This window comes from Laccaria bicolor, genomic scaffold (genome assembly GCF_000143565.1).
Source record: "Laccaria bicolor S238N-H82 LACBIscaffold_51 genomic scaffold, whole genome shotgun sequence".
In the NCBI taxonomy this organism is placed as follows: Eukaryota; Fungi; Basidiomycota; class Agaricomycetes; order Agaricales; family Hydnangiaceae; genus Laccaria; species Laccaria bicolor.
The window spans coordinates 192,369-218,305 of record NW_001889922.1 but is presented as its reverse complement, the minus strand read 5'-3'; the positions used below and the strand labels follow the sequence as shown (position 1 = coordinate 218,305).

At 47.7% G+C, this 25,937-nt stretch overlaps 7 protein-coding genes across 7 annotated transcripts; 3 read left to right on the top strand and 4 right to left on the bottom strand.

The window, feature by feature from the left end:
* Nucleotides 1–5,386: 5,386 nt before the first annotated feature.
* Nucleotides 5,387–5,632, bottom strand: LACBIDRAFT_312349 (uncharacterized protein; the record flags this gene model as incomplete). Its single annotated transcript, XM_001888067.1, has 1 exon — nt 5,387–5,632. One exon carries the CDS (start codon nt 5,630–5,632, stop codon nt 5,387–5,389), a length of 246 nt encoding a protein of 81 aa, XP_001888102.1.
* Nucleotides 5,633–10,326: 4,694 nt separating this feature from the next.
* Nucleotides 10,327–13,273, top strand: LACBIDRAFT_295616 (uncharacterized protein; the record flags this gene model as incomplete). Its single annotated transcript, XM_001888102.1, has 8 exons — nt 10,327–10,487; nt 10,561–10,834; nt 10,888–11,060; nt 11,666–11,869; nt 11,925–12,087; nt 12,392–12,447; nt 12,590–12,745; nt 12,888–13,273. Exons 2-8 carry the CDS (start codon nt 10,695–10,697, stop codon nt 13,271–13,273), a joined length of 1,278 nt encoding a protein of 425 aa, XP_001888137.1. The 5' UTR covers nt 10,327–10,487; nt 10,561–10,694.
* Nucleotides 13,274–15,060: 1,787 nt separating this feature from the next.
* Nucleotides 15,061–16,164, bottom strand: LACBIDRAFT_333463 (uncharacterized protein; the record flags this gene model as incomplete). The annotated part of the gene is made up of 5 exons (XM_001888066.1): nt 15,061–15,071; nt 15,160–15,177; nt 15,229–15,336; nt 15,363–15,693; nt 15,805–16,164. 5 exons carry the CDS (start codon nt 16,162–16,164, stop codon nt 15,061–15,063), a joined length of 828 nt encoding a protein of 275 aa, XP_001888101.1.
* Nucleotides 16,165–16,637: 473 nt separating this feature from the next.
* LACBIDRAFT_312344 (uncharacterized protein) lies at nt 16,638–16,799 on the bottom strand (the record flags this gene model as incomplete). The annotated part of the gene is made up of 1 exon (XM_001888065.1): nt 16,638–16,799. The coding sequence occupies one exon, from the start codon at nt 16,797–16,799 to the stop codon at nt 16,638–16,640; it is 162 nt and encodes a 53-aa protein (XP_001888100.1).
* Nucleotides 16,800–17,283: 484 nt separating this feature from the next.
* LACBIDRAFT_333462 (uncharacterized protein) lies at nt 17,284–18,463 on the bottom strand (the record flags this gene model as incomplete). Its single annotated transcript, XM_001888064.1, has 7 exons — nt 17,284–17,394; nt 17,452–17,487; nt 17,546–17,633; nt 17,700–17,720; nt 17,944–18,061; nt 18,330–18,344; nt 18,418–18,463. 7 exons carry the CDS (start codon nt 18,461–18,463, stop codon nt 17,284–17,286), a joined length of 435 nt encoding a protein of 144 aa, XP_001888099.1.
* Nucleotides 18,464–19,324: 861 nt separating this feature from the next.
* On the top strand, nt 19,325–19,713 carry LACBIDRAFT_312342 (uncharacterized protein; the record flags this gene model as incomplete). The annotated part of the gene is made up of 2 exons (XM_001888101.1): nt 19,325–19,431; nt 19,488–19,713. The coding sequence occupies 2 exons, from the start codon at nt 19,325–19,327 to the stop codon at nt 19,711–19,713; spliced, it is 333 nt and encodes a 110-aa protein (XP_001888136.1).
* A 210-nt stretch (nt 19,714–19,923) lies between these two features.
* Nucleotides 19,924–20,701, top strand: LACBIDRAFT_333461 (uncharacterized protein; the record flags this gene model as incomplete). Its single annotated transcript, XM_001888100.1, has 4 exons — nt 19,924–19,939; nt 20,004–20,248; nt 20,300–20,479; nt 20,504–20,701. The coding sequence occupies 4 exons, from the start codon at nt 19,924–19,926 to the stop codon at nt 20,699–20,701; spliced, it is 639 nt and encodes a 212-aa protein (XP_001888135.1).
* Between the last annotated feature and the right edge of the window lie 5,236 nt (nt 20,702–25,937).

Sequence of the window (25,937 nt, the reverse complement as noted above, 5' to 3'; positions counted from 1 at the left end):
GGCTCGGATCGTGAGTTTCTCACTTGTGGACATGGCTTTGGGCGCCGTTTTATCAATGTTTGCTTTTGCATTCCCATTCCCGCCCTCCTTTCATTGTCGAGGGCCTTGAACAACGAAATGATCCTTCATTTGTGCTGCGAATTCTTTCAAGGTTTCAGGACGACCTGTCTCTGCACCAGGCGCTGGTTCTCTTGGGCGTCTTTGCACGGTGACGCGCGCTTCGATACCCGCCAACACTGGCAACGTTGTTTCCATGAGATCAAGGTGGTCGTCATTGACGACGTCAAAGTAAGTGTATTCGCTTGCAGCTCGCACAGTGCCAGGATTATCCGCTGAATATATCCTGGACAGTGCGTCTGCAACTATGTTCTCAGAGCCTGCAACATACACGACTTCGAAATCAAACTCGCTTATCGTTTTGATCCACCGAGCTTGCCTGCCAGAAAGATTCCGTTGGTTTAGTAAGTATTCCAGACCTTTATGGTCTGTAATCCACTTAAACTTTACACCTTGCAGAATATCACAGTGTCTTAGCATTGTCTCAACACCCGCAAGCATTTCGATCTCGTGGACCAGGTAATTCTGCTGTGCAGAGTTGAGCTTAGCTGAGTAAAATGCGGCAATCTTCGCATCTTTCCAGTTTTTTCCTTGGCTGACAAGACCGGCAATGCCTGTAGCACAACCATCTGTTACCATCCAGATCTGAGGCGCGCTAGGTGCGTATTCGAGGGGGACACAATTATGGTCCCTAGCCGCTTGGACAAGCGCCTTTACATCTTCGAAGGCTCACTGTTCTGTGAACCCCCAACGAAAATGCACTGTATCCCCAGTAAGTCCATGAAGAACGCCCATCGGTATTCTAATGTTTGGGATGTCCTCTGCTAGATATCCTACGGAACCCAGGAATCTGCGAAGAAGATCGCGATTTGTTGGTGTCTTCCAATTCAGAACGGAATCCACCTTGTAGGGGTCCATGTGAATGCCGTTGTCACTAACTTCATTTCTGGGCATAGGAAGTATAACTTCTTTTTGCTCAGGTATAACTTCTCTCTGGTAAGAATATCCACCACAATTTTAACATGTTTGATGTGAGCTTCAACAGAGTCTGAATAAATTATTATATCATCCAGATATACGTCCATGAACTGGCCTATATAAGGTGAGAACAGCTGGTTCATTAACGCCTGGTAAGTCGCAGGGGCGTTACAATCCCCCTGTTGGAGAACATGGCTGATCATGTTTCCATCAGGAGTAGTCGTCGCAGTCCGGTGAACGTGCTCAGGTTGTGCGTATTTTTATTTCGAGTACGCAAATCGTATACTGTTCTGAGCAACGGGGGGTCTCCAGGTTTCCTGGGCTTAACTACTAACAGCATAGGAATCATGTTAGAGGCGTTCGTTATTTCCCAACGGCCCGTCTTCAGGTATGCGTTCTTTTTCTCAACCCATTGAGATCTAAGAGCTTCAGGGCATCGCGAAGGACGCCACAGATACAACTTATTCTTGTCAATCACAGGTATGGTGTGATTGATTATTCTCAATGGTGGCAGCTCGGTCTCACTTGCATCTTTGCACAGAGGGTCCGCATATTCCAGTAGGAATTTCCGCGCCCTGTCAATGTCCAGATTTTCGAGTGCAACCGCACGCAATGTGATGGACGTTACCGAAATTCCATCAAGAGGCAACGCTGCGTCGCTCCCAACAAGAACTCGAGTGGGATTGAATCCCACCGATACCTGGTGCTGATACAGCCAGGGTGTACCCAGGATCAAGTCGTAGTTTGACAGGTTAATTATGTCAAAGTACCTAACTTCTGTTATTTTTTGATACTCAAACTTAACGCTTGCTCCAGAATTTATTTTGGAGCGTGATCCCTGCACCGCTAGCTGCAGGCCAAGGGGTAAGGCTAGTTTATCTTTTTTTACTTTCAGCTGATCAGCCACTGTAGAAGACATAAAGTCCCCCAGTGAGCCTGAATCAAGGAGGTCTTATCAGTGCCCCCCCTATTCCTGCAGGAATCCAGTCATTCCAGTGGAATGGAATTTAGCAGAAGGCCCTGCTAAATTGTTTATTCCGGTGTGTTCCATTCCAGTGGATTCCGGAATGTACACCGGAATGTTCCCCAGAATGGTCTTCCCCGGAATGGGCAGGAATGGTGTTCCCCGGAGTGGGCAGGAATGGGATTCCAGTCCAATCTGTTTATTTTATTTATTTGTTACTGTATTATAGTTTATTTATTTTCAATGGATCACAAACAGTGTTTGTTTGGTGAGCATGTTCACCAAACATGGCCACTCTCTTCTTCCACCACCACCATGCTCGTCACCGCCGCCAACGCCACGCCATCACCGTCACCCATAGCCACCACCGCCAACGTCGCTCCTCGATCACCCATGGCCACCACGACCACCAACATCGACCACGACACCCTTCAACAACAACGCGGCGACGCCACGTCACGAAACAATGAGCGCCGTAACCCACGAAAACCCCCAACGCCCACGAAAACAACGCCCCCGGACACAAAACGACACCCGACGGGCACAAAACGACGCCCACCGCCCACGTACACCGCCAGCGCCCACGAAAACCATACCCCGCCCACGAAAACATCCCACCACCCACCGAAAAACACGAGCGCCCACCGAAAAACACGCGCCGCCCACCGAAAAACACGCACCGCCCATACAACACACGACGGCACCACGCCGCCTACCAAAACCACCACGTCCACACCAACGCCACCCACGACGACGCCCCCAACGGCAACCAGCGCCCACGACGACGGCGACGACAACGCCCACGAATAACGCAAAAACGCGGACACACGACGAAAACGCGAACACGCGACGAGGAGACGACAACGAAATGCGACACAACGATGGGACGCCAACGCGGGACGACGATGGCCGAGGTCCCAGCCACACTCCCTCTACCCTCCACCATTCCCTTCCTCCTTCCCCCTTTCCTTGTCCCTCCCCCTTGCTCCCTTCCCCCTTGCTCCACCATTCCCTCCCCCCTTTCCTCCCTCCCCCCTTTCCTCCCCCCCCTCCCTTGTCCCTCCCCCTTCCTTCCTTCCCTCTTTCTTGTCCTTCCCCCTTCCTCCCTCCCCTCCCTTGTTCTTCCCCCTTCCTTGTCCCTCCCAAAAATATAAATACACCCCCACCTTGTCCCTCCCCTACCCCCTCCCTTTAAGATAAACTGTGTAGTGTGTGTAGTAATACATTTCAAATACATTACAACTCAATCTATGACTTCTACATGTGAATTTATAAGGAAATATGAGTGCCAAGTCATCAGGATAAGGTTGGAGTTGAAAAAAACTTACTCTGCTTGATTCCAGTCCTATTCCACTGGAATGACCCCATTCCTGCAGGAATAGGTGGGGCACTGTAAAGTACTGGAATCAAGAAGGGCTTGTGCAGGATGCCCATTGATTTTAGCAGTAATTACTACAGGTCGAGGGACCTTCGTACTGGTGTCATTCGTTACTGCAGCATTCCGCTGGACATAGTGTTCGAAAGTCCGGTTAGGTCCAGTTATTGGGTGCCCAGGGGCTCTAACCGAGACCGAGACCAGTTAGCCTTTGTCCCGAAACCTAAAATAACCTAACCGGACCACAACTAACCGGTTACGGTCGGTTATTTGCAGTTACTAACTGGTTAGGACCGAAAAATAAAGAATTGGTTATAACAAGGCAAATATGCTCATATTTATCTTGATAGATATTATTTCTGCATATTCTAGCTTTAAAACGAGCCCAAGAATGCTAAAATCAGTGAAGAATTGACATATTTATGCAATTATCCTTGAAAGTCTACACATTTGAGTGATATTTTAGAGATTTGACCGTAACTTAGTCAAATTTTAAGCGTTTTCGATGTTCTAAAGTGCGTGTTGAAGGTGTATAATAGGGCTGGTTATAACCGGTTATTTAACGGTTAGTTAACCGCAAAATAACCGGTTATTCCATTTTCGAAATCAACTAACCCTAACTGCAGTTAGGTTAGTGTTGTGGTTAGGTCCGGTTATTTTCCGGTTATTTTCCGGTTAACTAACCTAACTTTCAAACACTAGCTGGACAGCAGGATACGTGCCACGAGGGACCTGAAGCCCATTCAACTCAAGGTACGTGTCATAGACTCATAGGGTCCTAGGTCCCTGTATTGATCGAACTCTGTTCCGTTAGATTGTTGATCTGAGTTCCAAGCGGAACTATCGTCATCATCAGGGTCTCGGAACCTTTTGTCAGGCATCAGGTCCGTTTCCCTTTGACGCCTTGCGTTCTCGAGTGCGTCAACTAACTGGTCTTCATACCAACTAGCTAGGTCGAAGGCTGGGTTCTCAATCATCATAGAGGACAGGTGAGTTATCACTTCCCACTGATGATCTTCTATAATGAAGGTGTCGCTGTTCTGGGTATCCAGGGATACGGAAAACCGACGATGCAAGGGGACCGCAGGAAACAGATCATCAAAAGCGTATGGTGCCCCTCATCTCAAGACGCAGGCGATTTCGCTTTCTAGGAGGTTTCCCATGGTCAGCGGGACGTGGCTGATGTCCCATTGGTGTGTGGATACACCTGTGCGAATTGAGCACTGATTGGCATACCATTCTCCAGGCGTAAAACACGGTTGCATCATCAAGTCCACAGACAGGTAACTATTGGTCTGCAGGACCCGGTCATGCACTCGGTACTGGTCTTCCCTGATACGCATGACCCCAAAACGTCTGAAGGAGCTCACCCTTGAGCTTGGAATGTCCCCGGGATATGGGGCGCAAATCTCAAGATTTTGGGCCACCAACTCGCCGTGGATTTCGCCTATGGGAGTATAGGTGCGTTCATCCCAATCAGACTGGGTTGCAGTGATTTCTTCATCCCAATCCGAGTCGGTTACGGATTGTAGGTCAGGCATGTCCGAATAATCAAAATCGTCGTCAGCTTGTAACTCAGGTGAGTTATTATTGCTGTCGGCGGTTGAAGTCGACCCCCTAAATAGTCCTGAACTAGGTTCTGGGCTTTCGTCGAATAGTGTGGATGAATCCACATTGACACTTTCGGCGTCGAATCGAACTTTAGGATAGTGTCGAGCTTGATACCATTTGGCCAAGTTGAAGTGAGCATTCATTATAATCGACTTGTCAACTCTCAATGGCTGACTGAAATCTTCGTCATGAATTACAAATTCATCAGGCTCGCCACGCGTTACAAAAAAACGACCTTCAGGATCCGCGTCGGGATCATTGGAGGGGTAGAGTGTTGGGATGCCGCTACACAGCGTGTGCGTCGCGTTGATACTGTAAGCATCTGCCATTGTCCAAAGGCACTTCATTTTTTCTAATTTATGAAGGCGACGCAATAGCCGGCGTGCGTACCACTCTCCTAGTCAGAAGTGAGAGTTTTCCAGGTTCGAGGTACGTATCACACAACCATTTAGATTCAGGTAATCATTGATACAATACCAATCAGGATTACTGGTCTGATAGACGCTAAACCACTGACGGACGCCTCCATCGCCCATTGCGTTACTATCGCCGGGGTATGGTTGCATGATGTCTAACACGTATTCAGCCATCAAAGCCAAAGCGTCCCCAAGCGAGGTACGTCTTGGCATATTGGGATCATATACCATCCATGAGGGCTCATTCCCAATCCATTCGATGTTTTCAGAATTTTGCCAAGTTATTGCGCCGAGTTCTAGTGAATCGATGGCTTCAGCTTCGTCGGATTCGAGGAACTTGGGTTCAATCTCAATATTATAATTGGTAAGTCCGGGTGGTTTGCTATTATTGCCACCAGACTTAACTGTATTTCCCTGAGGACAGTTTCGCAAAAGATGGCCTGGTTTCTTGCAACGGAAGCAAGATCCAGACGCCAATAATTCAGTTTTCTCCTTGTCACTCAGTCTGGGAGCCGTACTTTCACATTGAAAGTTATTCAGTTTGGAATTCTTCCAGTCAGTTTGTCTGGGAGAGTTATTCTGATTGAAGTTCCCTTTAGGCTGTTGGGACTGGGGCCGGCTGGACCCTCTGGAGAAATTATTATTTCTTTGTCCAGATGGCGCTTGGGAACTTCCTCTCTGGAAGTTATTAGAAGAACCAGGATTTCAATTTCCTGAGTTCTTCTTGTCTCGAGAATTTCCATTATTCTGGTGAACATGGTGAGTTCCCAAATTATTATTCTTCCGCTGTTGATCAGGGACTGACTCCGAAATTTCGATGGTTTCTGCTCCGTCGCAGACGTCATCCCATTCAGATATCTCGGGATTGTATCCATCACGCCAGAGAGCCCTTTGAATCGAGCTGCGGAGACCATTCCAAAGCTTGATTACTTTTTCACGATCATCAACAACGCCGATCATATTGAAAAGTTCCTCGAGTTCGTGTACATATTCCGAAACCGTTTTTTCATTTTGGAAACACTTTTTAAGCTTTTTCCTTTGTGCCATCCTATAGTTTATTGGGAAGCAGTAATTGAACATTTGTTCAAAGAATTGCCGGAGTGTCCAGTCTCGGTAATTCATTGATACTTTCTGAGTATAATAATCGTAAGCCTTTCCTTTCAAATAATATGATAGGACAAAGACTTGTTTATTTCTTCGGACCTTTCCAGCCGTAACATACTCAGTTCCTTCAGTAACAAAGCGGTGATAGGAATGAGCATCAGCTGCTCCATCATATTCTTTGGGGGGAATGGGTTTCAGTCCAGATTTATGTGACCTGGACTTAGAACGCCGGTGCCTGCGGCGCGACGTTCGCTTGGAACTAACTGAGCTCTCAGAATCACTCGGCGACTCGCTCGAGGATGAGTCTGAGCTGGAATAAGAAGAATCCGAAGACTCAGGGTCTGGATCCGTTCGACGAGAGCAAGAGCGTTTGTCGACGTTGTCAAGTGCACGCCCGAGGTAGCTGTCAGGTGCGATTTGATTAATGGGTCTGCTTTCCGCGCTTTGAGCAACCTTTTCCCGGCGTGCAGATCAATGATCATTAACCTTGGAGACATGTCGCCCAGTCAGGTCTGACATGGGAGTCTGTGCCTTAGGGTTCTCAGTAACCTTTAAGGTTTTCTTCTTGTTTCTGTGAGTGTGTTTCTTCCGCGCCGATTTTTCATTTTCGGAATCTGATCACGCAGATGTTTCCTTGTGATGATCCTTAAAGGACTCAAGAGCGGCGCACTGGGCGTCGACATCCAGGTCTTCATCACTTAATTGGGCAGCACCCCAATTCCTTGGGTCAACATTTTTGCCTTTGGAATGGGATGGCCCTTCACCACGTGAGGCCGGAGATTCCGCCCTCTTCCGAGGTAATTCCTTAAGTTTCTCATAACGACGAGAAATTTGTTTCTGAGCTGGAGTCAATTGCTCTTCAGCTTGGTGGAGGACAGTTTCTTTTTCCATTCTCAATTTCTTATTGTTTGTGTCAATAGTAATAGAATTTTTATTCATTCTAACTTTACTGAGAGATTCTAGGCTACGTGTATGCCTAGGAACTACTCTGATCCAGGGATTGGGGTTATCATCCTGGTCACTGGGTTCACTCGACTCTGATAAGTCAGATTCACGATCAGGAACGACGTCGTCGTTCCTAAAGGTGACACCAGCCGTAGCTGGGATACACTCCGTAGACGTTGTGCTCTGCACTTGTTCTTTGGGAGGAAGACGCTGAAGCGTCCCTTCCCCGCTGGCAATAACCGGCGAGGAAGGCCTGGAGGCCGCCACATCGCTATAAGAGCGAGGGGTTTTCTCCGATGAAATTGCCGTGAGCCTGGCAGGGCTGGTGGGGGCTGCATCAGGCGAGCCCTCACGGGATATTTGTGAACCGACGTTGTTAGTAACAAAGTTAGTAGAGGCGGGCGCACCATTCTGGGTAGCTAATCCAGAATGCGAGATGCGCGCTTGGGTATGGTAACGAGTAGAAGACATAGAGATAAAAAAAACAAAGAGACAGGGGAGACGAGGGGTATAGTCGCCAGAAGTCGGGGGTCCGGGTGATCAAACCGAAGGAATCCAGAAGACGGGCGAGGTAGTAGAGAGAGAGAGAGAGACGAGTTTTGTCGAGTCAGGTTAAGTCAAAAAATATGTGACAGATCTGTGACTACGGTGACGGAAGGTGACTGTAGTTTGGAGCTGGCACACTGAGAGCAAGAGCGAACACGAAAGACTGGTTAAGACTCTGGTATTCACTGGGGTAACTACGAGTTACAGTCTGTTCTTATATACGGCAGTAGGTAGGGCAAGGGGTAAGACAATGATGGGGATAACACATAGGAATAACAAATGGGATAGGCAGGTGATAGGTAATGGGAGCAGGGAGCAGTAAGTGTCCATAGAGATATCAAACCGTAGGTGTTGAGAATGGGCCGACAGAGGCCGAGCGTGTAAGCGCGAAGATGAGAGGATTGGAACCGTTATCAGTAGACGCGTGATATTGAGGCAATATTGAGGTCACGTCTGTTACTGGAGACGCGCACTGTCCGCAAGCAATTGCGGCTGATGACTAATCACACAGCCACTCAAAATGTGGCTAATTGGCATCCAAGCGCCGTTTTCACTCTAGCATTGCTTTATGGTTGTTAAAATGACCATATAATATACTTTGAGATCTTGAATATCAATAATGTTACTTTGGATATAATTCAGACCAATCAGAGTCACACTGTCGGTTTTTATCACCGCCCACTTTGCGCCCACTGTCATGTTTTCTGTCCTGGAAAGTAATTAACTCTGGATCAACGCCTGCATTTGGTGAGACAGGAGTGCGATTGATTGTTCCCGAGTACTCCAGTGCACAACGCTGGTTTTTACTGGTTTCTTGAGCACGAAGAATTGCCTTTCTTTGTTTATTGGACCTTCTCCTTCGCTTTTTTGGACCTAGAGCCATTCAGAGTGTGATGTTGGTGAGTAGTAAGTGTTTTTAGGAAGAATAACGTCTTAGCATGGAGGGTACGTCGTTTTTCGCGAGGCTCGACACGTGTTATGTAATCCCTTAATTACAGCTGGCGCGTCAAAAATTAAAAACAACTTTTCTCCTCACCACGACTTTCCATCACTCCCATTTTTTTTCTAATCGATTAATGGCATGCATCTCTTGGGGGTCTACAGACTATTTTATTTATTTTTCACTGTTGAGTGTATTATCATGTCATGATGTTGCCAATGCGACGCGAATTTCAAAAATCTGCTCTGAAGACCCCCTGCGCATTGGAACCTAGCCCCGATATGGACAAAAATCTGGCCAAAATCTGCCGAGATGCGGCCAAAAAGCTGCCTAACCATTGATCACTGGTAAATATGCGCAGTACAAACATCAACAAACATCACGCCGGCTTTGCGGACCATGCGCCTCTCCACCAGTGTTACAGTGACAGTCATCACGTTGACAGCATGCCAAACCTATCGAAACAGTCTTTCCGGGTCCACTGCAACTTATTCGTCAATTTACAGCACCCTTTTCGCTTCAAAAATGCTACGAGCAAATGGAACAAAGCATGTATTACCGAATTCGAGTTTTACAACGCCCAGAAGGGACAAGAGATTGGGTACGTATTAATTGCACTACTCTCGCGAAGCAATAATATAATCATATGTCTATATCAGAATGAATACGCAGTAACGGTGAGCGGCAATGTTGGGTATGACTGGGAGAAAGGAGAGGAGCAGGTAAATGGCCACCAGTTGCTTCATGGACGATTCTATTGACACCCAAAATCATTAGTTCATGATGAACAATTTCCAAAATGACAATTCACATATATCGACGGTCTTTCTGCTACGCCTAATACGTGGACGAGGATTAACTATAAAACACCTCATCGAAGTTACCCATGTAGGAACGAATGCCTTGCACATTGCCCCCCTTCTCCCAGACGATAACTACATTTGCGACTGCTGTATCAGCGTTGTGCGGGTCGGCGACCTGAGGTCACAGTCACCGACCGTAAATCGTGAGAGAGTCACCAAAGGTCGTCAACGGTCAAACGTTCGCAACTTTGCGCGGTGCCATGGGGTCCTACCTCTGGGCGTGTGCTATATCGCACTGCGCGGTCTTCTAACGCTGCACAGTTATTCCTACATCATATTCTGTATCTACCACTGTTCTAGATTCCTCTATATCATGTTCCGTATCTACCACAATCCATTTTGCGTGCTACCTGTGACAGTTGTTCTGCGTCACCGACCTTAGGTCACAGACTCACAGTCAACTGTAGATCGTGAGAAAGTCAAATCCACCTCGAAATCTCAGAAGTGTCTACACCTAAAATTACATTACATAATATATGAGGACACCCCTGGCACCCCGCAAAGTCGCGGTCGTGTTTGGTTGCGAAATGTCACAGTCAGTGACAGTCGGCGACTTTCAGAACAGTTGCGCAACCGGCACAACGCTGTGCTGTATGGGAATGAATCTTGGATTGCCCTGTCGCCACTACTTCCAGGTCTTGAGTGCCATCCAGACTCTCAAATTTAACTTGGGGGTGATCCGTGCTAGGTGCGCTGTCGAGCATTACTTGAATTCAGGAAAAACTGATATGCAATTAGATGGTACAACGATAAAAATCTAGATTTGCGAAACATACCAGCTGTAGAGGCACGGGAGGCCCAATTCCGAAGGCCAGAGGCAGACCTTCCATCCTCACAACAGACCCCAATCGTCTCTGCGAATCCTCTGGAGCCAAAACACCTTCCTCCATCATCCATGCCGGCTGTTCCTCAAACACAGACAGTTCCCGCTCGCACAGTCTTTCACGAAGCAACGGCAGCATTGGGCCCACTGATGAATGGTGTCCAAACCCAAGAGCAATTGAATACGCTGTTGGCTGACCTTGAGGAGCTCCGGTGAGATTGACCAAGTGACATACTCTAAACGCGCTTACCAACATAAATTACAGTTCCTCGCGTCGACGTGAGGCTGAAAATGATGACGTCCGTGAGCCGCCGATCCTCAATCCAAAGGGCAGGCCACGTGAACGGAGAATAACAGGCGCTACCGAAGGACGACCGCAAGGAGGAGGGGCAAGGGCACAGCCAAAGGCGGTGCAAACGCGAAAATGCGGCGTATGTGGTAAGACTGGCCATACAAGAAGGTCCTGCCCAAGCTTGAAGAATATTTAGAGAGTGATTAAGAGTTGTGATATGCTGTACACACCTGAAATCCTCTATCCAATCTTTGGCCTGTTGACATCGCCGCAATCGTCAAATAAGTCGAGTCCAAGTTGAGTCTCAATTTTTCTTTTATGAAGCACGTGATCCTTTGGTCCATGAAAAAAAACCCTCCGCTGACCGGGGTTTTATGCCGACGTTGTTTGTCCTATCAGAAAGGGGGTTTCTATATAAGCGGTACTATTTCCCGTAGAAAGGGGGTTTCTGAATAGTTTTATCCCGTTAAAATGGTCACGTCTTGTATTATAGTACATTTCTCCTTGATTATAATTGGATTATAATTCGTTCAGGTGATTACGTGCCTTACCTGCCTTATAAGGCTTCCCGGGTTTTTCCGACATGAGCAACGCCGTCCGATGACAAACACAAGGTTGCTTTAGATTCTAGCCACCATCTCAGTGTCCGACGACAAACACAAAGTTGCCGTAGGCTCAACCCACTAGCACCTTTGAAAACCGCGCTCAGACACTTCCCCCCGCCCTTTCAACCGTGTCTGTGTCCATTCAGGGCAATCGAGTACGTGTCTCTCAACTCCATCCGGCCCTCTTCTTGTTGACGATTCATCCAGTGCCGCTCAAGTCTCTTACAGACGCATACCGGTCACCGTCCATGATGTCTCCCTTTGTGACGTGATCTCAAGCAGCATGTACACTTCCCGTCAACGCGAGGACTGGGGGACGAGTCCAGAAGATTGCGTCACGGATTTGTACGGTACGTTCATGCTCTATCCCTCTCTAAGTTCTAGTTTTGACAATGCGTACATTAGTACCGTACCATCCCCTCGGACTCGATTCACGCACGCCAGGGATAGGCTCCGGTCTCTACGACGATGTGCTGAGGACGACTTGCGGCAGAAATGAGATTTTGATGAGGTGCAGAGAAGAGGGTAGTTGTGCAGGAACAGGATCAAGGCCAGCGTTCTATCGCAGGTACGAACCTCAATTATTTGACCGATCAATCCATGCTGAGCGTCTTTATTTCTAGAGGGCTGTTTACAAACCCCAGTACCAAGTCTGAGCTATGTTGTCGCTCTGGTTTCTTTTGGTTAGGCGCTAGATCGACGAAGACACGTTCAACGTCCGACGCACTCGGCTCTCTACGGCGCATTTAATTGCCTTGGACCACCTCCAACAGTTAGACCACTGGGAGACGTCGCGTACGTCCTGTTGGTTTGGGTATGACTCCAACACCTCTGGCTTTCGGTGACGAGCTAATCACACTGTTGTTTCGCAGGCTCAATGACGTGGCAACCCCAAGCCTCATGTTTACACAAGCGAGCCCACCGTTCCGTAGGCGATGAACCAACGCCGACGCGGGGGGCTATTCTGTATGGTGTTAAACATCTCAGCGGGGAAGAGGGGCAACATATTCTGCTTGCAGAGGACCACCATCATCTAGAAAGCACGATTGCACAAACGAACTAATTCGAAGCAACGGCGTCCTCAACCACCATCGATTCCGCCAACTCTGCGTCTATAATCTCTCCACCATTCGTGCTCCTCCGATACAAGCTCAACTTTCATATCCGCCTTTCCAGGAACTCAAACCTGTTTAGCTCCTGCCCAGCTCCTGCTCTCGAAACTCGGTGTGAGTCTGCAACCTCTGGGGGGGGATAAGGGGTCGAAAGGACACTGAGGTTTGAGCTTTCAATCCGGGGCGTAATCTTAGGCAGTACGTGTCCTGTCGGACTTATACAACTTCGTTTTGCTGATAACCTTCTGTCGTCCAGTTATTCAAACGATGCCGGTTTCTATGGGTCTCAAAAACCTTGCCTTGAACCGTCAGAAGCCCATACTTGTGCAACCCCTTTCTACGCGTCAACCTCTTTCAAGTGACTTGGGATCAAAGAAGACAGAGACGCGGTTCTGGTGGCCACGTTTTGGCTTTCATAGGCGTCTTGTCGCTGAGGTTCAAGGTATGTTCCCTCTATCACCGACTTTCTTCAAAGCTCCTGATCATGCATCTTACAGTTCACCTTGCATGGAATACATCAACTCACGCATTCTAGCACGACGATATAAACAACGTCTTGTAAGACACCTGTACTTCCAGAACCGACGCCGAGGGCGGTTCATGAGCCCATTGAAACTCCAGCCAGTTCATGCTCTGCGTTGACGCTGTCCATCGATCAACAGATGTCCCACGTTCAACATACATTGTAGCCCGACACAGCGCCGCCAACCGAACAAAACAACATCCGACATATTCAAATTTTGCATGATCTTCTAAACCTCTCGAGCCGTCCATTCAATCTCCAAACCTTCAATCTCACCGTGAACGAATGCCCTCGTCTTACCTTGCGAACTTCAAATTTCTGATTGAGTAACAAGACGTCTATGTATGCTCTTGCTTTCCCTCCTTTCTCGATGACGAGCTAACGGGTTGCGTTTCATAGGTTTGATGACATGGCAGTCGGGCCTGTTCTCCAAAGCATCAAGACCATACTCACGAGAACGCCGTCTGACGTCTGCCGGTGGTGATGAGCCAACATCGATGCAAGAGGTACTTGTACCGTTCGTTGTGATTCCTCGTCAGACTAACCAAGCTCTTAGCGGCGACGGGCAGCAAAACATACAGTGCGCAGAGGAACAACATCGCCGTGTATATTTCAGAGAGTGTGAGTGGAGGATGGGCATAACAGCCCGAACTACGAGAAGCAGTTCTGTCAAAAGGGGTGATCATGTATAGGGTAGTATATAGACGTAGGCAATACTTTTCGCCAAATAACGACGAGGATATCAGTAAGAAAGGAGAGTCGGACGGAATGGTGCAAGGGCGTGACACTCAGTAAAAAGCAAAGTCAAGCAAAATAGCACAAAGTCAGAGGTCAGTCAAGTGTACGTCACACATCTGTAATTTTTACGCCACCCTTCCCTCAAACTTCCCTTGGCAACAAATGGGAGATGAGTTTAGTCATAGGTTAGTATCAACTTCGTCATACTTTTTCTACACATGGCTATGCCAAGAATTTTTGTCTAGCTGCTGCAGGCTGCGGTGCATTGGACTTAGAAACGTTGCGAGTTGAAAGTCACATGATTGCTTCGTTGAAAAGTTATTTTGACGTTTGAACCTGTTTGAACTTGACCTTGTCACTTCGACGACCAGCCCCGCACGCTCTTCCTCAACTGCTCAATTGACGACTCTGGCCGCTGGCGAACCAGCTACACCCACGGACCTCCTCGTCGACGGATTCCACTCCTTTGCAGATGTATGCAACGCACAAAACGAGCACACGAGGATACCACCATCGCGAATGACTCCCCTATGAAACGAAGGTCATTAGCCCCCAACATGCCGTCACTGCCTCCGACTTCCATCCGTTACACGAAAATGCGACGGCGATCCAACGAAGTGTTACATTGGAACCAGGCTTACCGACGACACAGTCGACGCTCTTTGGCTGGACAGCCCACCATCACCACCACCAAAACATGGCGAGCGCAGAGGTAATCCTCGTCAACAACCGCATTCTCAACGCCCCCTGCTCAAATCCAGGTGGCGCACTCATCGACTCCCTCTCTTCGCTCCCCATTTCCCGTGCAGATGGGATGGCGACGACTCGGTCTCGGATGCGGAGGATTTGACGGATATTGGATGTGGTAATGGACCGCTCAACGACGAGCTCGACGGTGTTGTTGGAGCACTTGAATGGACTCGACATGCTGCAGAGGGCCTTTTATTCCGACATGATCCTGAGACCCTCTTCTTATTCTAGTGCCGAAAACCCAAGTATTCCTCTCCCCCCTACTATACTTAGTTTCATGCCTACTACATGTATCCTCTGAAATACTTTAAGTAGCCAAATATAATTTGATTCAGCCTATTTGCTATCCTGAATTGGGCCCAAGCAGCAATGACTGGGATGTGACTATTGTATGACTAGTACATGACTGAGTGTAAGACTAATATATGACTATTGTAGTACGAGCGTAGTCAGAAACGCTTAAAAAAAACGACATTTAGTCAGACAGCCTCTAATTGGTGACTTTCTCGTGACTAACGTCTGACTTCGCTATTTACTGAGCGTGACAGAAGAGCAGTGCTAGTGAACTTTTAAAGGGGTACCTTACTTCCCCAACATCTCCCTAACCCAAAGTCCGAACGCTCCTCAACCTCCCAATCAAGATCAAGATCAAAAACCTCCTCCCAATCACCCTCCCTCGTATCACCTTCCTCAACTGCGTTAGATCGTTAGTCCAAGCACCGTCGAGCAGGGCCAGGATTTCTTCGATTTGGAGGGATGAACTGCCTGTTCGAGGGGCTGGTGGACGGATTGGTGCACCTGGTGGCAGTTTCCCAATGAGAGGAAGGGTGGATTGTGAGATGTGTTGTTGAGCTCTGTCAGAGGCAGACACGGAGGAGCGGCTCAACGAAGAGCGATTATGACGCGAATCTGAGCTTCCTCCGTTCGAGTGAGTGCTGCTCTTTGATTTCTCGCGCGCGTAGAGGGTCCCGCCGAGATCTGCATTTTCGTCGTCTTCTGCTGCTGTTGGAGGAGGGGCGGAAACAAAGCTCCCGAAACCTTCTCTCGATTGCTGGGAGTGGGATTGCAAACGAGAGTGAGACCCAGACGAAGACGTAGCGCTTAGCTGTCGTCCCCCCACCAGCCCCAGCACCACTAGGCCGCTTCAGCAACGCCAACCCACCACTCCCCTGAAACCCTTCAAATTCCTCCCCATCGCCAACCACACCAGGCTCTTCATCTCCTCCCTTGCCTTCCTTCTTTGCCTCCTCTCCTCCTTTTCCTTGAGAGGCTTCGCCTCTGCCTCGGCTGCTTCACAAGCTTTGGAGCCGGAGATTTCGTGGATGGTGGATATGCCTAATGGAGCGGCGCCGGAGTCGAAGGTTTGGGTGGTTAGCGTTGTTGTGGGCGTGCCGCTGCTGTGACGACGGAATAAGGGCGCAACGTCAGCGTCAGCGTCGTCGTCTGGGAGTTGGATGGGTGGTCGTCCGAAGAGGTCGAACCCGAACAACGTTATCCTCCGATGTTTGCCACTCGCACCCATCTTGGACTTCCGTTTCCCTCCCCTTCTTCTTCCTCCTCCAGCAGGGATTGAATTGCAGTATATGCGTCTCCCCCCGTTCATTATCAGAAGAGTCCACTAGGAGACACTGCTCGTCATCGCGTGGTGGGATGGGGTTCAAGATGGCGGCGTCGTATGGCTCTGGCGGCGTCTGGCCGTTCATCTGCTAATGATGTCGAGCTTGGCCGTCGAGTCGGTGTGTAACAGAGGGGAAAAAAAGGAGGGGACAGGGCATGCATAAGCCCAACGTGATTTGGGCCATGTTGGTGTTGTCATGTGGCAGAGCGTTTGTTGGGTTGGGAAGTTGCGGGAAAGTTGAAGGGGATGTGATTGTAATCACCTGCAATGTCGTAAGTTCACCGCCCCTCAAAGGACGTGTTGTTATTGTACAGGGCTCTGCGGAAAGTGGGCTCAGATCCATCCGTTGAAAAGCGGCAGGTGAAGCAGGGTTTACCTCAGAGAAACATCCGTTCCCCAGGAAGAACGAGAATCAGTACAAGATAGACGTCGTGTATGTGAGGTAAGCAAGGAGAGAGGGGTAAGCAAGGACCTCGCTTGAGAACAGGGGTACAACGTCGCAAAGGATATACGATAGCCGTTCTGTCGTATTCGCGCATCGAAGGTCTGAGTTCCGAGGTTTAGCTCACGTTGTGGAAGACAGGGTAGCGTACTCACCTCGAGAAGGTTGCTGGGGCCACTCCTTTCGATTCTCAATGTCTTGACGTATCAACCGTAGCTTTTGAAAGTAAGGTGCCGCCAATCTTCGAGGCCTGATGCAGTTGCCGACTCCGAATCTGAGTCCCAGTGAGAATGGGATCGGAGGTGTACTGAGATAATCCGAGAAATTTCTGATATGAACTGAGGATAGCCGTAAACCGACCAGGTCAGGTCAGGTCAGATCAGGTCAGATCAGGTCGTAGATTTGCCACCATTCTGAATTCAATCTGAGGATTTCTGACACGGCACATAAATAATATTCCTCCCTTCAGAGCGCGTCTGACGCTAGCTGGGGTGAAACGTGCTCCACTGAGGTTATCAGAATCCTTCAGAGAAATTAAAATCATTTTTATTCTCTGGAATACTACAGCCTTCCGTACACTACTACTTGCATCGAAGATACAAACCAGCGTCCCTTGCCTGAAGGCAGAGTAAAATAATAAAAGTCCCACTTCCGCGGCTCCGCCTAAACATAATTCGATCATTGGAGCATGCCTAATATCGTGTTAGAAGTTCGCCGTGGCAAAGCAGGTTAGTCATTGATAAACTCACCGTGATGATTCCATTCGGTCCACTCGTTGTTATGTGCTAGAATCAAGAACGAGCCTGGGAACCATAATATCAAAGATAATGCGCATATACTTACCTTGGGCAGCATTTCATGTGCTTCGGCAGGCTCGCTCCATGAGCAAAGACTAGTATATACACCCCCAATGAAACCTTCGGCCGTCGGGCTCAAAAAGAAACAAGCGATACCACCAGATTAGAAACGTCACACATTGGAGGAAAGACAGACACACCGTGGCAGCATGCCTCGACACCTAGCAAAGTTGCACATTGCAATCCATTTTTGGTGTTACTATACACAGACTCGATGGGTTTCTTCCAAATGTTGAGTATGGTGGTGGCCTAAGGAAAGCCTCGAGTTGGATGAGGACGCGATATCCCCTTTGTCTTCGGGGTTTTGCTGAGCTCTAGGTACTAAGGTAGTACTAGGATTGTCAGAGATAGAACACGAGGGGTATTTGGTTTGAATGTTCTTACAATCGGAGATGCCGAAGAGCTAGGGAAGGTCCAAGCCATGGATGGAGAGGGGATCGTGGTGGAAGAAAGGAAAGAGGCGGTTGGACAAGCTCAATCCGTTCCGGGTCAACTTGATGTGCTTACATAATTTAGGACTTCGGATTTTCAAATCTTCATCATGCTTTGAGAGCATTGAAAATACAAAACCTACAGCAAGTTGTCAAAAAAAAAAAAGAAGGCCACAATTCTTCTTGTTCTGCTTCATGAGGCTACAAACCGGGAGGTGTGATGACGACTCAATGATGCAATTCAGAATGAGATCAGACCAAACCAGTCCAGCTCAGCTGCAGTCGGCAAATCCCAGATCCTTTCCACAATGCTCAGAAAACCTCAGATCCCGTTCTCACTGGGAGATCTGAGTGCTAAGATGGTGATCACTTTAAGTTAGACACGAACATTGAACTATAAAAACAAGATACTTACTTCATGACCTACCTCGCTTGATGAGCTGAGGCAACTCGTCGCAGGTTCTTGAGTCCATCGTTGACGGTGGTGGAAAGAAAACAAACGTTGGTCAACACGAATTTGATCGACGTCCATCATCTCCGTCAACTTCCACCGTTAGCCCGCCTGGAATCTACACTCGATGACATTGGGACTCAATCTGTCCAGCTCTACTACTCGACAATCACTCAGGTGAGAGCCCAATCTGTCATTTGCAATTGCTTATTGGGGGTCAAGCTAACACTGGAATTGACAGAACACGCTTCACGCACAAGCTTCTAAGACCAGGGATATACGATCCGGGATAGGGCTGTAGCAGCAGTACGTATTCATCCGTATTCATTCGGCTAGTTGTTCGCTCGCTTACATCCCTTGTCTCTACGTCAGTGAAGCCATATCGGTTCCCGCGAATGTTTCACCGCCGTACTCCTGGTTCACAGACGATCTGAAAACCCTGTCGCCGCAATCAACCACCCCACAAGGGAGATGAGAGATGGACGACAAACAGAGAGGGACTACGTATACGAAGTGTACGGTACGCGCTCTCTTTCATCAATTTTCTGCGTAATGCCCACTACGCGCTCGGGACGACGAACGATGGACCATAGGTCTTCACGGCGCACAGGAGAGATTGGTCGTGCAACGGTGAACGTGTTGCTATTTAACTGGTGAGCATCCATGGTTCAAGTAACGCCTTTCTTTTGTAAAGCACGATCACCAGAGGGTGGTTCACTCGCCCGCACCAACTCACGTCTGCACGATCGGCTGCCCTGTGCCCTGTGATGACGCTCTCCTTTGGTCCGCCCGCTTATATCTCAGCACCCCGCAGTTCCACCAACGGCTCACCCTAACGACAACAAGCCTGTGGTAATGCAATTTTAAATGTGCTATCAGGCCCATGGCCAATTTCAGAACAACCCAAAAACTGGACAACTTTGGAACGCTTAGGATCGGAGTTCTACCCCGGGTCGTGGAACGTTACCACGAGAGTATTTCTTGCTCTTGGTACGACGTGATTGCTCTCTTTTCAACAATAAGCTAATCGATTTGTTTTTTTGTAGGACCTGTGACGTGGCGAGGCCCTTCATCAGTAGAATCACAACCCCTTTCACTTTCACTTTCAGGCGCTTTCACTTTCACAACCCCTTTCACTTTCACTTCCAGGCGCTTTCACTTTCAAATCACTTTCAATTAACTTTCAAGGCACCTTTTCCCGCCCTTTCGGGTCTTTCCCCCTTTGGACCTCTTTCAAATTTGTTGATCAATATATTTTATAGGGTAGCATAGGTAGCATTCGGGGTGAAGATCTATCATCTAATAATGAATTTTCAGTGAGGATTAAAGAGGTAGAAGATGTGTTTTCCATGCCAAAATCAGAAGAAGACTTGTTGAAGGCTGTCGATCACGCGACATGTTGAACATCCGAATTTGGAAATTTTTGGACTTGTTAACTTTTCCGTTACACTACCTCTGTCCCTTCCCCTCCTCTGGCGCGCGATGTCTTCACGATTGGGTATGTGTCTGGCCAGCACAAATCCTTTTATGATGACATCGACGTGGCTTATCGCCGTCGTCAGGTTTGATTCCAGAAGCAGCAGCCCGCCTCACCCAAGCCCCGCCACTCCCGTCGCATCACAAGCCCATGGTGGTTTCAGCTACCAGCAAAGTACACACCACGCCACTCAGGTCGCTTCGCCCTTCCGAAACGAAAGTCGCACAGGCGAATGACCAGCGTGCACTGCACAGATCCCGTTCCTGGCCTCACCGCTTGAGGCTGTCCCAGAGTCGGACAACGAGGAAGAGAGACCATTGCTTACGTTTTGTAAGTTTCTCCTCTCGTCTTACTGAAGGAGGACTGATAGTGCATGCGTAGCCCTCCCTAGGGTTTTGCACGACCACATCTACAACTACGCTCAGCACCGACCGACCTCGCACCCTTAGACCACGAGCATCAAGCCTTCTCCCCTGGTCCGAACCCGGGGACGCGCATCATGGTGGAGGTGCGGGATATGGATGGGGTGTCGTCGCTTGGTTGTTTGTGTTCCCCTCGTCTGTGAGTACGCATTCGCCTGACAAGGCGCTCCTGACCTCGGTGACGATGGACGACGTCTCTTCGCATCTGGTCAAGGCGGCCTGGTGGGTGTTTTTTTACCACTCGTCTCTACCCGCGACACGTCAAGCCTGCACCGCCTGGCTCAAAAAGCACGTTCGCAATGCCTACTCACTCGAAACGAGCAGACGAGCAGATGCCGTGGAATGCCTTGGCCACTACTAGACGATGACTCGTCCTGAGTGCGTCCTTCCTTCCTCTCCCCCCCTTCCTTTCTGACTCTCGATATCCATCCAGCTGAACAACTCCGCGCAACGTCGAATCTGAATTACACAACTCCTCAATCACAGCACAGCAAGCACGGTGGGACTATGGTCAAGCTTTGCAGTGGGTCGGCGAGACTGTTGCGGCAATGGTTCCCCAGGCCACAACCCCTTCCAGCGAGTCTGATTTCGAGTTAGCGAGGACATTAGAGGGTTAGCGTCGTTCTAGTAGTAATTACTACCATTGTTTCTATCAAATATCAGAAATCTATTCACTTTTAAGCCCCTTTCAAGTCACCTTTTGAAAGCTGCACCTCTTTCATGGTCCCCTTTTGAACCACTTTCAGCCCCTTTTGTCCCTTTTGAAAGCGGAAATCCCTTTTCAAACAATATGGCCTGGGCTTCCAAAAGCGGAAACGCTTTCATGCTTTCACGCTTTCAAAAGCGGTGAAAGCGGCTAAAGCCGGACTTGTAATTTTACTGATGTTGCAACGAGGAATCAAGATCAGCCTTGCGTTCCCGTCGTTCGTTGCCTGCTGCATGGCTACGCTTCCTTATTCAGCGTCATCAGTATCCACCTACAGGCATAAAGTACAGCTAACGCTCGTGCGGATCAGTGTCAACAATACTTGTTTATAGAAAGCCGGGATGCGAGGCAATTCGAGGGTCAGTGACACAAGTGGAATTAAAAGGACAAGAAGTGAGGCGACGTCCTACTTAGGATGGTGGTGAAGGAACCGACTGTGGTCGTCATAAACGCCAGGTTTGGGATGCTGGGTCAGGTGCATCCCCTCGTCTTTTGCAATTCTATATACTTAATGTTGTAGTATCGTCTCCAGCTGGATTTGATGTTGTCTTGTATATGTGAAATAAAATGCCGCGATCTGTTCTCTTCGTCAGTGTTGGCGTTTGATTTTTCACACATGTCCGTTGACCGCGCTTGTTCCGGCGTCTGCTTGCTGACTTGGCGCCCAACCACGTTACTGCGCGTGGATCTCGGAGCGCTGTTCTTGAATCCAGGCCTCGAACATCAGCTGACCCCGTGAAGCGGTTCCGTTACCTATTCAGAAAATTGACGCCGCACAGCATCGACTCTCTCTTCTGAACCACGATGTCTGATCTCAATCGCCCCCGCGAAAAGCGTTTGAAAGGAAAGTTCAAGGGATTGCTTGATCGTTTCATGGGCGCAGATCGCTCACATGATCAACGCCCTAGCGGTTCGAGGTTCGTGGCGCTGAACCCCATACATACAGATAGCATCCTGACGGAATCTAGGTCGATGATTACAAGGGCGTCTGAAGCTACGGGAGAGCGTAGTACCTCTTTGGTGTGTTTACAATGCAAACAAATTCATCAGCTCATTTTGTCTTCGGAAATTCTAGAATATCATGCAAGGAGCCAACATTGATATGAAGGATTCCACACTCTATGTGGCTCACAATGTGTGTCTGGTTACCCCAGCATTGATGGTTTGAAATATTGATTGGACTTTTTGTGAAGATCAATGTTCATGAACATGCCAGCAGGGGTCAAGATGATACATTCCTTGTTCCCCAAAGGCCAAATTCAAGTGCTCTATTTACAGGTCGCGAGTTTATTCTTCAGAGGCTGAAGGATCACTTTGCATGTCAAGGTGAAGGGGATAGAGGCAGAAAATCGTTCTTGTTATATGGCATGGGAGGTATTGGAAAGACACAGATTTCTTTGAAGTTTGTTGAGGAGATGGCTGGAAGGTAAGTTTCTTCAATTTAATATCTCTGATTTTATGACAAGTGCATGCAGATTCTCCCACATTTTCTGGATTGATGCTTCTTCTGAAGATACTATTGCTCTTGGTTTGAAGGGTCTCTGTTCTCATCCTGAGGCTAAAGCTGCTGATATCTCTGTGTCCTCTATGTCTGCTCTTATCTGGATTGCATCTCTGCAGTGTCAATGGCTGCTGGTGTTTGACAATGCTGATGGTGCACCTCAAGTTGTAGAGAAATTTATTCCACCTGGTTCTGAGGGCAACATTCTGGTTACTAGCAGAAATCCATCTCTTGGGCGTGTCACATCTTTCATAAACTCTCTGGAAGTTGATCAGATGACTGAAAAGGAAGCCATATCACTCTTAGTGAAAGCCAGCAATCTGACTGAGTTGCCAGAAAATGTTTACATCATAGCTCAGCAGATTGTAAATGAGCTCTGCTGCTTGCCTCTGGCTGTTGATCAAGCAGGAGCTTCCATTCAAGCTGGTCTCTGTCAGATTAACAATTATCTTGATCATCTCTCTCAACATAGGAAAAAGCTTATGAACCACCCTTTATTCAGGGGAGCATCTCAGTACAATCATACAGTTTATGAAACATGGGATTTGTCTTTTAATGAAATTGAATCAAGGGCAAACAAGAAATCTGATGGACATGGTAGAGCAGCTGCTCAGGCTGCTATTCTTATTCTTGAAACTGTTGCATTTCTACATCATGAGAATATCATTGAGGCTGCTTTTAGAAAGGCTGCTGTGGAATTCTCTCAAGGAGATCACAGGAAACTAAAACAAAATGTCAAAAGCTGCATCACACAATTGCTGCAGCTGGAAGAAGATCAGTGTTGGAATGAATTCTTCTTTCATGAAGGAATTAGAGTTCTTATGTCCTTTTCTTTGATCCAAAGGGGCTCAAGCTCTTCAGAAGTCTATACCATTCATCCATTGATGCATCAATGGAGTAGAGATAGGATGTCAATGTCTCAAAAGAGGTGCATGATGCAGGTATCAAAATTGATCCTTTTAAACTGTATTACAGAAGAGGTGACAACTGAGAACATTGCATTCAACAGGATGCTTGCATCTCACATCAAAGCAAATTACCAATCAGAGAGGGAAAATGGCTTCAAAAGAGTGTTTAATGATGATGAATATTCCAAATTCAGTTATGTATTCTATGAAAATGGAATGTGGAAAGAGGCAGAGGATCTTCAGTATGAAATAGTGGAAGTGAGGATGAAGGAGCAGGGGATGAACCATCCATCAACACTGACCAGCATGTCAAATCTTGCAAGTACCTATTCAGACCAAGGAAAATATGAGGAGGCTGAGGAGCTGAAGCTGAAAGTCTTGGATCTGCATACAAGGCTGTTGGGGCCAGAACATCCAGATACATTGAACAGCATGGCAAATCTTGCAATTACATATTCACAACAAGGAAAATATGAGGAGGCTGGGAAGCTGAAGCTGAAAGTCTTGGATCTACATACAAGGGTGTTGGGGCCAGAACATCCAGATGCATTGACCAGCATGGCAAATCTTGCAGTCACATATTCACAACAAGGAAAATATGAGGAGGCTGGGAAGCTGCAGCTGAAAGTCTTGGATCTGCATACAAGGCTGTTGGGGCCAGAACATCCAGATACATTGACCAGCATGGCAAATCTTGCAGTCACATATTCACACCAAGGAAAATATGAGGAGGCTGGGAAGCTGGAGCTGAAAGTCTTGGATCTACGTACAAGGGTGTTGGGGCCAGAACATCCAGATACATTGACCAGCATGGCAAATCTTGCAAGTACCTATTCAGACCAAGGAAAACATGAGGAGGCTGAGGAGCTGAAGCTGAAAGTCTTGGATCTGCGTACAAGGCTGTTGGGGCCAGAACATCCACATACATTGACCAGCATGGCATAATCTTGCAGTCACATATTCATACCAAGGAAAATATGAGGAGGCTGGGAAGCTGCAGCTGAAAGTGTTGGATCTACGTACAAGGCTGTTGGGGCCAGAACATCCAGGTACATTGACCAGCATGGCAAATCTTGCAGTCACATATTCACACCAAGGAAAATATGAGGAGGCTGGGAAGCTGCAGCTGAAAGTCTTGGATCTGCGTACAAGGTTGTTGGGGCCAGAACATCCAGATACATTGACCAGCATGGCAAATCTTGCAGTCACATATTCAGACCAAGGAAAATATGAGGAGGCTGGGAAGCTGCAGCTGAAAGTGTTGGATCTACGTACAAGGCTGTTGGGGCCAGAACATCCAGATACATTGACCAGCATGGCAAATCTTGCAGTCACATATTCACACCAAGGAAAATATGAGGAGGCTGGGAAGCTGCAGCTGAAAGTGTTGGATCTACGTACAAGGCTGTTGGGGCCAGAACATCCAGGTACATTGAACAGCATGGGAAATCTTGCAGTCACATATTCACACGAAGGAAGATATGAGGAGGCTGGGAAGCTGCAGCTGAAAGTCTTGGATCTGCGTACAAGGTTGTTGGGGCCAGAACATCCAGATACATTGACCAGCATGGCAAATCTTGCAGTCACATATTCACACCAAGGAAAACACATGGAGGCTGAGGAGCTGGAGCTGAAAGTCCTGGACCTGCGTAAAAAGGTGCTGGGGCCAGAACATCCAAATACTTTGACCAGCATGGCAAATCTTGCAAAAACATATTCACGGCAAGGGAAATATGAGGAGGCCAAGGCACTGCAGCTGAAGTCTCTGGAATTGCATAAATAATCTTTCAAGGTGCAGTTCAGTCCCACTTTTTGCCCCTCAAACAACTAACCAAGGACATTTCTTACAGGATATGATAACATGTTTCAATCAATCAGAGAAAGGGCCATAAGGTATTAAAAATCTAGCTTATAAACTTTGAAAAGAAAATGGTGCCTGTCCTGCATGACTCATGAGGAAGAAAAAGAAATGATACACCTTAAACAAGGGGTGATCCTGCAGTTAAGCAAATGCTTTGATGGATTCCATGACAAATTAATCATTTTTGCACCTTTTATGTAGTTATAACAGATTTATGGGAATTTTTTTATTGTGACATTATGTTTGCCAATTGTTCAATGGGACTGACAGAATTAAAGCAATTGATGTGCTTATTGTTAAAATCTGTCCACAACCGTGTTGCCTAGGTGAACCTTTACTAAAAATTAAAGTTTTGCCTAGTGCCAAAGAGACAGACTTAATTGTTCCTGAAATCCGTTCCATTTACAAATTTAAATTATTAACAGCTTTTTGTCACATACCTCTAGACATATTTTAAAACTAGTAACAACAATTTCTTTACATTCGGATGTCGCCTTTGCACAATAGGCAAACACACGGTCAAAATAAAAATTTCCCCACAGATCTGTTCTAATTACATAAAGCATGCAAAAATGATTAATTTGTCACAAAATCCGTCAAGGGCTTCGCTCAACTGTCCAA